The sequence below is a fragment of the Cebus imitator genome, unplaced genomic scaffold (assembly GCF_001604975.1).
Source record: "Cebus imitator isolate Cc_AM_T3 unplaced genomic scaffold, Cebus_imitator-1.0 Scaffold183, whole genome shotgun sequence".
Classification (NCBI taxonomy): domain Eukaryota; kingdom Metazoa; phylum Chordata; class Mammalia; order Primates; family Cebidae; genus Cebus; species Cebus imitator.
Genome location: NW_016107498.1, coordinates 1,598,343 through 1,611,336, shown reverse-complemented (window position 1 = coordinate 1,611,336; position 12,994 = coordinate 1,598,343). Strand labels below are relative to the sequence as shown.

The following is a 12,994-nucleotide window of genomic DNA, read 5'->3' as shown; positions in this document are numbered from 1 at the left end:
TCATCAGGTTCACGTCAGTAATCCGAGATAATCTTCCCACTCAAGATCCTGACTTAATCGGATTTGCAGATTTCCTTTTGACATATAGAGTAACACATTCACAGGTTTCAGGAATTAAGGAGTGAACATCTTCAGGAGCCATTTTTCAGTCTACCACATTTTCTTTTTTTGTATTGTCTTTGTTTAGTCTTGGTATCAAGGTCATACTGTACAGTCTCATTTTTATCTTTGTAACAAAATTCTGCTGTAATGAGGTGTTACATTTTAAGTTTTGTACATTTTTATTGCTCTTTCTTTCCTGTGAGTTGGGAACACTCTGATGAATGCTTAGTATGGTAATGTTTTAATTGTATTCTTTTGGCATATAGTGTAGTCACATAATAAACACTTTTTTTTTTTTACCATCTATCAAAATCCACACTTCATTGTGCCTTAAGTGTGTGACATTTGATGGTCATTTGTTTCTTCTTTTCTTGTTTTGACATGAAAAGAGTGTACTGGTTGTTTTTTTTTTTTTTTTTATAAGCAGTAAGGCAGTATTTGTGTCACTTAAAATTCTGTCAAGTTGCAACTCTGTCATTGTGATTTCTAGTATTCCAAGCAGTAGTGCAAAGTTATTACAGCAGCACAGTCTCTTCCGTAACTACTCAACTACACTAATGTGTGAAGGCAGCCATAACAATAAAGAAATGAATGAGCACCACTGTGTTCCAACAAAACTTTATTGACAGACACCAAAATTTGAATTTTATATAATTTGTACACGCTACAAAATATTATTCTCCTTTTTGATTTTTAAAATCATTTAATTGCAAAAAAACATTCTTAGCTTGTGAGCCTTACAAAACAGGTGGCAGGTCAGATTCGCCCTGCAGGCTATAATCTGCCAACCTCTGCCTTAATCTCATGGGACCTATATACTAAAGGGGGAGAAGAAGAAAATAAACAAGAAAACAAATACACGAACAGATACATAGGTAATTTTGTACTATGAGGAAATAAAATAGTAAGCTGGTCAGAGACTGTGTCTCTGAGGGACTGGGAAAGGTGGACCCGAATAATGACAAGGAGCCAGCCATGATGAAAAGTGAATGCAGAGTATTCTAGAAAGAGAGAAGATGAAGAGCAAATGTGGGAGGCAGGCACCAGTTTGGTGAATTAGAGGAACCAAAAAGTGTATGGCAGGAACACAGGGAAGAGGTGAAATGAGGCGGGAATGTTCGGAAATCATGGTTAAGAATGTAACTTTAATTAGTTGACCACACTAGGAGTTCTGTTAAGTATAGCCTAATTTTATACACTGGGTTTGTGGTCCCCTGTGAATTTATATGACTACACAAAGTATGGTATTGTGAATTTAAGAAAGAGAAGAAGAAAATGTTTTTATTTTTGCCAAATAGTTACAGAAATAAACAGTATCTCCTACATAAACCAGCACATCAATAAGAATAGATTCAATTGGACCACACAATTTATTTCAATAAATGCTCAAGTTATGATGCTTCATTTCATATTTGCTCACAATACAAATCTGTTGTTCCCTGGACCACTTAAGGCCATCTATAGCAGTTTTATGTAAAAAATCTAGTTTCTCTATGCACTAAATCCTTAGTTGATACTTTTTCTTCTTATGCTCAGACTAATTTGTGTGTGCCAAGCCTGTTCAGTTTCTTTTACTGCACTAGAAGGAAAATCATTTTTAAGTTTGCATTGATTTGTGGCAATATTTGTATTCAACAATCAAATGCTACACTATTTCCTTTTAAATGGCTATGCACTTAATTAGTTTCACTTGTTCAGCAATTAATTAGTTTCAGAGACTTCCTGTTTTGGTATTGAACCTGACTATTGATAGTTGGAGCAGATAATTGTATCAGAATTGCAATGCATATATTCCAAGCACACCATATAAAAAGTTTTCACATTTGTAATAAAGCTCTCCATTTTAATATCATCTAATATCTTTCATAATTGTAAAATATCCTTCAACTAGTTTCTTTTTTTCATTTAGTTTTTCCAGTACTGCTTCTAGCAAATATGAGGCAAAAGGAAGCTGTAAAAGAAACACAAAAACGATTATTAAAACTCTATATTTTCTTCAGCTCAAAAACATATACTAAATATCATTAAACCATTAGAATTCAGATGTCTGCAACTTTGCAGCCATAATGGTACCCTACTGGATCGCTTTTCTACTGATCTTGCTGGTTAGTGTGGGTAATTTTGTCTTTCCTAATAAAAATGATAAAAGAGCAGAAGTAAAATGAAAAAAGATAAACGCCTTATTGAACAATTCATGGTTTACTGACCATGTTAATGATGTAATCTGCAATACAAGCAGCTAAGCCATTTATCTTCAATCAGCTGATCAATAGCAGGTTACAGTCATCTCTAGGGCACACAGGCCCACAGAAGCAGTACTATATGTTCATCACTCATAAAAGAATGAGAGAGAACCATCAATCCACATGTCTGTGTTAGAGCCGAACATCTCAAGAGCTGTAGAGTAAAAACTTCAGAGGAAAAAAATGGCAAAAGTATACCCATTGATTAAGTTGTTATAGAAAAGTTGTTTGGCATATCAAAGTGTAATACACATGTTGCAAACTGCTGAGTTTATGAAATGTAGACTACATTTTTAAATTTCATAATTTATATAACTTTTCTGGTCAAGTTTTATTGTTCCCTCTGCTTCACTAAGTTGCCTATAGAACTCCAACTCATCCAGTACAGTTCTACAGTTATAGGTGGTAAGTAAAAGACAATCTGAAACACAGCCCCAGTTACTTCTGAATCCTAGAAACTTTCTTTTATCCTTATTCTCAGCTACCTAGCCTCACATGAGAGTCTGTCATAATTAAGAAGTTTGTTAAGTCATTTCGTGGACTTGTCCTTTAGATCAACCAGGGATAAACTACTTGTTTCCTTGAATATGTCAATGGGAATGATTAGCATGCCCAGCCCCCTTCCCTACAGGGAAGTAGCATCAGGCCCATTTTTGTGCTAGGGTGACCACTGACAGCATCACTGTCAGCATCTGACTCAGGGTGGCCTCATGGCCTTTGTCTAGGTGCTCAGCTATGCTCCGCTAAGGTTTCTATAGTTAGTTAGACCAATCAGAATGGCTCTTTCCTAAATTTGGACAGGTGACAAGAGAAAAGATGGGCTGTAGTAGTAGAATTTAAAGAGCAGACAGGCACAAACAAATAGACCACATCAGCCATGAAGGAGAAAGAGAGACCACAGCTGATCCAGAGAACTGCCTCAGACCAAAGAACATTCTAGTTTAAGTCCCTTCTTATCTTTATAGTAATCCACCTTCTCCTTAACGTAGCCTGAGTCTGTGTGTCTTCCTCAGAAACACAGGAGTTTCTGTGTCTCTTCCACAGAAACACTTCACATATTTGTCTTACGTGAAACTTACTATTGAGGAAAGTGTAAGATACCAAAAGAGCACATTTCTTCAGTTTTAAGATACAGATGAACAGAAGATATATACATTGACTTTGAAATAGCTTTTCTAGGGGGAAAAATCTACCACATCAAACATACACTTATTGCATATGCATCCCACTTTCAGGAATGTGAAGAAGTGGGAAAAGCATCTTAGAAATAAGAAAAAAAAATATGATCAGCTCTCTTCTGAAGGATAATGATAAAAGTAGTACATTTTAATTTTGACAAATTGCTCTTTTTGGATGTGAAAAAAGAGTTACATTTGACAAAGATGTCAGTTTTGCAAATAAATGAGAACATTAATATTAGCTGTGAAAGAAATGCACCAAAAAATGACAAAACTACTGGGCAATTTTTATTTAAATGATGTCACTTAGTACCACATGCATTCCCATCTAAAAGGAAGACAAAAGAAGGGAGTAATTTCCCATCCCTTACTCGTAGAAACAAAGCAGAAGTTAGTGTTTCATTTTCTAAAATTGTTCTCTAATCAAATAAACTTGGGATGCAAACCAAACTTCTAAATGCTTCCTTTAGTTCAGGACCTCTTAAGAGTCTTTAAGAGGCTAACAGGCACTGTGTTTCTCCAAGACGGCAATATCATATTCTATTTCTAAATTCATTTGTCCATCCTTTTCTCATGGTCTATTTATCAGGCTGAATTAGTGGTCCATGAAACATAGTTTGGAGAACATACTGGTTATATAATTTCCTATGTAATAATATCATAGACCTCTCACCAGACCAGAAAGTGTTGGCATTAGTTATCTTGTTTGCAAACTTCATTTTCAAGTTTAAATCTAAATATACTCTTATTATCTTGTGATCTGAACAATTTTCAACATAGATATTACCTTTAAAGAGTCAAGCTCAAAGAACTCTTCCAGAAAGCCTCCAAAATGGAACAGGAGGTCCATTTACTAATTTACTACCAACTCCCTTTATTCTCTTGCTCTGGTTCCCAATAAAACGAAAAGCCTCAAAGTTAAACACAACTGTGTGCCAACCATGTTTTACTGGATTGTAAGTTTCCTTTAAGCTTTGTATAGAGGCTAACATATTTTGTATTTCCAAAAGCAGTACAATGCTTAAATCAAAGTGCATAGTATGTGTACATCTACTGCCCTTGCAAGGAACCTATTTGTCTATAATGGATTAGAAGAAACATAGTATTTGTCATTATATAATTTTAGACAAAAGTTCATATATCTTACAAGTTAGTGTGAGATCTAAAATTTTTATTTTAATTTAATTTTCCCATTTTCCCTTTTTATGAACCAATTGACAGTATTTTCCTCTAAATCCAGTGCTCACTCTACTTGCTGTTTATACCTTCTGGATTATTGCTAACTGTAAATTCAGCTTTCAAAGAGGTGTTTCAAAAATTACTTTTTAAATACATAAGGCTCAGTCATAATTAAGGGAATTTTACAACAGAAAATAAAATAGTTAATAATTGAAACAAATTTAGAGAAAGAAAAAGTCAGAACTACAAAACATTTTGTAAAACATACTTACTATTTTCAAATGAACACAATTAAAGTAACTGTCAACTAAAAAAATTTAAGTATCTGTCTTTCCTGCTTTACAAATAGTTCTTGCTTTATGGGACAGACTCAATATGCATTCAGATAATGAATGCACTAACAACTCTGGTTTTAATAAGTTTATACTATTCATTTATTTAGCAAACTTTTTCATGGATTGTACACAAAACAATTCTGCTTAGTCTAGAATGAATTACCAAAAGATTTTGTTTGTAAAAATGGTTACAAGTGGAATTTTCAAGTTAACTGGCTATTTTGGTTAATTGAGAGTTATTACTTATATCATACTAATTCTTAAACATCATAAATTATAGTTAACCGGAAAGTTAGATGGAACATAATTTAATCTTCAGTGATTCAAGAAAGCTCTTCAAAATCTTACAGTACCACATGAACATCAATTCTCAGCATATAGCCCCAGGTTGGTTAGAGTTAGGACTGAAACTGTACTTAAAATATGGCATACCTTGGAAAGCACATTAAAAATTCACATAGTCTGCTTTTTTGTTTGCCATATTTTTTAAGTGCAAAATGTTTTTAAAAAACTAAGAACAAGAGACCCAAGCCTTCTTCTACTTTGAAGTCCAGATTAAATGGATATTTATTTCATACAAGGAGTTTATAGTTAATTATATTATCCTTTATGCATTCTGGAAGGGGCTAAGTCTCCCTTAGAAATCTCTGAGGTACATAAAGGCACAGCTGACCTTTTACTAATAGGATTTTAGAGTTGGATAGAAGTGGCAATCTGACTGACCACAGCAAAGATCCTCTTGCTCCCTATCAAATACATCTGAAACCACAAACCCAACAATTATGCTGTTGTGGGCTTCATCTCAGATGGTATTTGCCAGGGATTACAAAGTCCAGAAAGTCTGCATGATTTCTTTTTCTCTCGTGGATAAAAAAGGAGAGATGATACTCCTAGGCATATCAGTGCAGTTATGCATGCTTGAACTCTTCAGCAGAAAGAGGAAAATGGACAGGGAAAGATTTCATATAGCGTGAAACTTCTTGGCATAGAAATTTAACAGGGATATCTGACAACTAAGTTTGGCTTGGTCTACAGGTAGTCTTAAGGCAGATCTTCCTAGTCATTCTGGCTGTTCCTGTTACAAAGAGTGATTTCTATTACTGGAGGGATTTCCCCTGATTTCACACAGGTTTTCAGCTTCTCTGACATATAAACACTTACAGATGTTTACCTTTAGGAACTGGTATGCAACTGTCACAATATTAAATTTATTACTCACACTTACAAATTGTGGCTTTCTTTAGAGGTGAGATATAAATGATATAAATGATGACTGCAGATGTTTGAAAACTATCTTAGAAAAATAGCAAAGCTTAAAGTCCATGATTGCAAAACATATAAATAACTTATTACATCAGCATTAATGCGAATATGCTCTTAATATAAAATTAAAATTCTTTTGTATTGAAAGAGAAAATGGAACTAAGGATAACTTGTAAGTATAAAGGATAAAATTAACCATTTGGCCATTTTTATTCTTGTTTTCTGTTTGAAGACTGTAACCAAAAAGATATTGCTTATAAAATAAAATTTGACTTTTATCTAGTCATGTCCAAAGTGAAGAATATACAATTTTATGAATTATATCTGCTCTTAAAAATGATCTGAACTAATGAGACTTTGAGACTTTAATAAGAAAGGATAATGTAGTTTATTTAAAAATGAAAGGTTCAACATTTGGTATATGCATTTATTTACATACATACAAGCACACACACATATCTGAGTGGTCAGCATCCACTCTATTATCTTGTAAAGGCTGAACTCGTTAAAACAATCAAGAATGCTTTTAGAAGGAACAATTTATTTGTCATTTAAATTTGGCACTCAATTTTGAGTTACATCTCCCAAATGTTTCTATTTCTGCTGCATATCCTTGTAGATATAAAAACTCTTGGAGCTATGCTAAAGCTGGACACAGAGAAGGCTGTACCTGCTGCTTTCATAACTCTGTTGAAGGCTACAATTTGTTTTCTCTTCAATTTTGAACCTTACTCTAGAAGTTGTAAGACAGAATGAAGAATAAAGAATTGAAATAATTAATTATTTCTTTTGTTCTTTTGCCTCAAGGAGTGCTTCCATAACACTTAAAGCAAATGGGTGATCTATTCTATTTATAAAGTCCTTGGGGTTGCAGAGACACTTGGTAAGATATTTCAGGATTTAGTAAAATGAACTGCCAGCCAGTTCTCTAGGGCTATGGTAAGTTATATAAGACAGAACAGAAATGGATAAATTTAAGTTAGCTGTAGACTTCTCAAACCCAGAAGCACCTCTAGGCTGTGATTAGTCTTCTTGTCCGGTTCCTGAGGGACACTATAATTCTCATCCCCAAAACTTGCCTAGATAGGGCTAACCTCTTGCCACTGGTTCCTCAGCAGCTGGGAGTTTCTCCCTTCCCTCATTTTCCACTCCTATCAAGTCACTTTTCCCTAACTGATGACCAGTATTCTCATAGATCAGACTACTGCTGTGCCCTCACCTTTAAGACAACGCTTTGGGCAATGATACCAGCACAAAAAGGAACTGAATTCCCTAAACTTCCCTGGACATCAGTATGGACATGAACTTTGTGAACACGGGTCTTACACAGAGCCTGACACATTACTACTTTATCCCACCTTCTCCAACCACCTGCAAGACGTTTTTGGAATTCTAGTTGTCTTCTCACAAAGCCAGCACACATAATGACAAATACATCTTAATACCGGTATTCAGACTATCCTAATATGACTCACTTTCTTCTTAAATGTCAGGAACTGTGTAGTATATATACTTTAGGGGGATATGTCCATTCCTTGTATGCTCCTTCATGACTAGGTGAGATATACATGCTAGAAAGAACACTTTTAAGAGTCTACAGTCCGCTGTAACAAGGAGTCCCTTTTTATGTAGACGTTAAAGAAATAATTTGGGGGCTCTATAGCACCAGGTATGAATACCAGTGTTTATCACATGGATACAAACTCCGAGTTCCGGAAAAGAAAGCTTAACTGACATAAAAAGTATTTAGCAGGTAGACTCTCGTTATTAACTAAATGCTTATGTTTCCTCAAAATTTGTATGTTAAAATCTTAAACCCCAAAGTGATGATATTAAGAGGTAAGCGTTTTGGGAGGTAATTAGGTCATGAGGATGGAAGCCTCCTGAATGGGATTAGTGCCCTTATAAAAAGAGATAGGAGAGCTTGCTCTCTCTGCTATGTGAGAATACAATGAGAAGACCATGATCTACAGAGGAAGAATGCTCCTATGGCCAATTCCTGAACTTGGACTTCCCAGACCCCAAAACTGTGAAAAATAAATGTTTCTTGCTTAAGCCACCCAGTCTATGGTGTTCTGTGACAGCAGCCTGAAATGACTAAGAGAACACTTAACTGCCAGGTAGGAAAAATAAAGGGATTGGGAAAGATCCAAAAGAGAACTGAATTATTCAGTCTTTTGTTTATCACTGTGTCACTGAATGTTGACTATGTCACCCCAGAATCTGGATGAATGTGGATAGTGATTTATACCCCCTCACTGAAAGCACTCAACAAATACAATTATGTATCACTTAGCAATAGGGATGCACTTTGAGAAATACATTGTTAGGCAATTTTGTCATTGTGCAAACCTAGATGGTACGGCCTGCTACATACCTAGGCAACATTCTATGCTTATTGCTCATAGGCTATAAACCTGTTACTGCATGTTACTGCACTGAATACTGTAGGCAAATGTAATTTGTGTATCTAAATGTAGGAAAGGTAGAGTAAAAATATGATATAAAAGATTTTTTGAAATGATACCCCTGCACCACAAATGGAGCCTATGGGAATGAAAGTTGCTCTGGGCGAGTCAGTGAGTGAGTGGTGATTAAATGTGAAGGCCTAGGACATTACTGTATACTACTGTAGATATTATAAACACTGTATACTTAGGCTACACTAAATGTATTTAAGAAAGCTTTTTCTTCTTTCAGTAATAAATTAACCTTAGCTTACTGTAACTTTACTTTGTAAAATTTAATTTTTGACTCTTTTGTAAGTACACCTAGCTTAAAACACAAACATACTGTACAGCTGTAAAAAATATTTTTATATTCTTATTCTGTAAGCTTTTTCTATTTTTAATTTTTTAACATTTTAATTAAAAAATAAGACACAAAATATACATATTAGCCTGGGCCTACATAGGGTTAGGGTCATCACTATCACTGTCTTCCACCTCCACATCTTCTTCCATTGGAAGGTCTTCAGGGGCAATAACTCACATGGAGCTGACACCTCCTCTGTTAGCAATGCCTTCTTCTGGAATACCTCCTGAAAGACCGGCCTTAGGCTGTTTTACAGTTAACTTTTAAAAAAATAAGTAGAAGAGTATACTCTAAAACAATGACAAAATGCATGGCATGGTAGGCTGGGTGCAGTGGCTCACACCTGTAATCCCAGCACTTTGGGAGGCCAAGACAGGCAGATCACCTGAGCTCAGGAGTTGGAGACCAGCCTGGGCAACAAGGAGAAATCCAATCTCTCCAAAAATTAATTTAAAAAAAAAATTAGCTGGGCATGGTGGTGCGCGCCTGTAGCTCCTGCTACTCAGGAGGCTGAGGCAAGAGAATTGTTTGTGCCTGGCAGGCAGAGGTTTCAGTAAGCCAAGACTGCACCACTGCACTCCAGCCTGGGAGACAGAGCGAGACTCAGTGACAAAAAAAAAAAAAAGTATGGCATAGTAAATACATAAACTAGTAACATAGACATTCATTATCAAGTATTATGTGTGGTACATGATTGTATATGCTATACTTTTCTATGAGTGGCAGCACAGCAGATTTGTTTACACCAGTATCACCACAAATAAGAGTAATGTGTTGTGCTACAACCTTAGGATGGTTACCATGTCACTTGGTGATAAGAATTTTTCAGCTCCATTATTTCCTTAGCAAACTAACGCAAGAACAGAAAACATCACTTATAAGTGGGAGCTAAGTGATGAGAACACATGGATACGTAGAGGGGAACAACACACCCTGGGGCCTACTGGAGGGCAGAGGATGGGAGGAGGGAGAGGATCATAAAAACTAACTATTGGGTACTAGGCTTAGTACCTGGGTGATGAAATAATCTTTAGAGCAAACCTCCATAACATTAGTTTACCTATATAACAACCTACACATGTACTCCTGAACTTAAAATAAAAGGTTAAAAAAAAAAGAATTTTTTAGCTTCATTATAATCTTACCAGACCACCCATTGTCTAGTGCAGTCTGCCATTGGCCAAAATGTGCATGAGCGTATTTACTATATAGTAGGCAAGGGGCTAGGCATCTTTTGGGAGACTAGTAGCAAATCTGACAAAAAGATATGCTTTTAAAATAAATTAAAAATAATTAAAACATAAGAAATCACTAGCATACTAAGTTTTAGCTATTTTCCATAGGCCTCAAATTTTTACTATACTTTTTAAGGGTGACAGAACACTTTTACAAGGGACAATTCATTTTGGCATGCATTATTTTATCATTCCAAGTCTGTCAGGTGGTATTTTTCTATCTTATATGGAGTTAAAGAGGCTTTAGTTACTTGCCTTGAGCTAACTGCTTCACATGCTAGTGTGAGACAGAACACAACCCCAGGTCTTCTGACTATAAGCCATTGTAAGTTGACTGTGTGGAGAGAGTTCTGGTCAATATAAGGAGAAACTGAATGAATCTCAGGCACGTGATGCTAAACTTGGATTTCTCTGGCAGTTACGGAGTTTCCTATTATTCCACAAGGCAGAGCTCATGCTCTGGAAGAGTGGTTGGCTTAGATATTTCATAATGCAAACATTTTAAGCATGGGGTTTTGATTTTATCACTCATTGTGCTTCATATATCTTGCTCTATTTTCTGCAGCCATGGAAAAATCTAGTTCTAAATCTAGATGAAAAATGTTCTTGCTAATGTCCCTTGAAAGTTACAAAAAACAGAATGGGGTGACACAGGATGGGCTTTTCAAGGTGCAAGAATAGGGGTGATTTTACTGGTCCTCTGGGAAATCCATATTTTTAGGGCGCAATTTACTGACTTTTTGTTTTCCTATAGCAAGGCATAGGAGATAAAAGATTACTCGCTGTGCTCTCAAGGAATCTGTCTATCCAGAAGGCAGAACTATCCCATACTACATTTGACTACACTAATTTGCCTCTTATATTAATAAGAGCTTCCTAATGTTTTAGAAATAATAAGGTTACCCTCTGTAATTTAAACCAATTAAATCATAATGGAAATGAATATTACCTGTGTCCCCACATATACTGACTATAAATCCTACTTTAGATTTCTTTAAAAATTGTTTCATGTTAAAGACATGACAAACATTTTATCATTTTAATCATTTTAAGTCACTTACTCAGTGGCATTAATTACATTCATATTGTTGTCTAACCAACAGCACCTCTATCTCCAGAACTTTTTCATCTTTCTAAACTGAAATTCCACATATATTAAACAATAACTCCCCATTCCCCTTGTTCCACCAGCCCTTGACAACCACCATTCTACTTTCTGTCTCTATGAACTTGATTAATCTAGGTACCTCAAATAAGTGGAATCAGAGTATTTGTCCTTTTGTGTCTGATTTATTCCACTTAGCATATGTCTTCAGGGTTCATCCATATTGTAGCATGTATCGGTACATCATGCCTTTTTAAGGCTGAATAATAAATTGTATGCATAAACCACATTTTGTTTGTCCATTCATTCATCAATGAGTATTTGGATCATTTCCGTCTTTTGGCTATTGTGAACAACACTGTTATGCACATTGGTATATAAATATCTGTTTGAGTTCCTGTTTTCAATTCTTTTGGAGATACACCCAGAAGCAGACTTACTGGATAATATGGTAACTCCATGCTTAATGTGTGGAGTAACCGCCATAGCATTTTCCACAATATCGGCACCCTCTTACATTATCATTAGCAACCTGCAAGTGCACAATTGTCTCCCCATCCTCATTAACACTTAATTTTTCCTACTTTAGAGTTTAAGCATTTTAAAGACCTGAACTGTCCCATTTGTTTCCCATGCTGACTAGCACTTAAACATACTATCAGCACTCAATAAAAGTTTGTTGAATAAATAGTATTACTAACTTCAAATATATATAGAAAATGAATTAGCTGTTAACAAAGAACTTCCAGGCAGAAATCTTTTTATATTTGGTTGAGACTTAATTTTAGAATACTAGTTATAAACTTCTTTGTTTTCTTACAGCAAAAGAATATATATTACAGGAGATAAAACTACATGAAGAAAACAATAAAATGAAAAAAACAAAAAGGAGTTTATTTGTAGGTTCAAATTAAATTTAGTTATTTTATTAAAAGGGTCCCTTTAACTTTAATCACATTCTGGTGATATGAAAGTAGTCTTACATTGTTAAATTAAAAAAACAGCAAAGCTGTGAGTGGAGAATTTTAAACTCTTCCTACTTCATCTAAATGTGAGGAATAATTCTGTGTGGGTTACTTAGTGTGTAGGCTTACATGTATGAGACAGAGTGAGTGTGTGAGTATGTCAGTTTGTGAATGCATTTGTTACAAGTGTAACATAGGAAGTAACCACAGAGTAAATGTCTTCAGAGTTGCAAGGAGAAACTTTCAGTTAACCTTCAGGCTAGTAGTATATTCTATTTGCAAAAGCCAGGGAGATTTATAAAACCCTTCCCACTGCCACACTGCAAGGCATTCTATAGAAGGTAAGCATATTTTGCAGAGAGGACACTGGGGAAACTTAGTCATTTTAAATTTTCAGCATTTGCAAATTCTGATGCAATGAATAGGAACAGGGATACTTAAAGGTAAAGAAAAGCCACTGATCAGTTTGCACTTTAAATTCTCGAAAAGTGAAGGCAAAAAGATAGAATTTTTTATATAGTTCCAATAAAAGAAAATTATCTATACAAAGTGGACTAAAATGGACAAAATGAAAC

General features: G+C 35.2%; 1 protein-coding gene across 4 annotated transcripts in view; it reads right to left on the bottom strand.

Annotated features, from left to right (window-relative positions):
* Positions 1–704: 704 nt before the first annotated feature.
* CNTLN (centlein) overlaps positions 705–12,994 on the bottom strand; it is a 338,923-nt gene continuing 326,633 nt past the window's right edge. For all 4 annotated transcript variants that reach the window (XM_017545930.2, XM_017545932.2, XM_017545931.2 and 1 more), the window contains exon 26: positions 705–2,053. In XM_017545930.2, the coding sequence (XP_017401419.1) occupies positions 1,952–2,053 (102 nt within the window). In that variant the 3' untranslated portion in view covers positions 705–1,951. The remainder of the gene's footprint in view (positions 2,054–12,994) is intronic.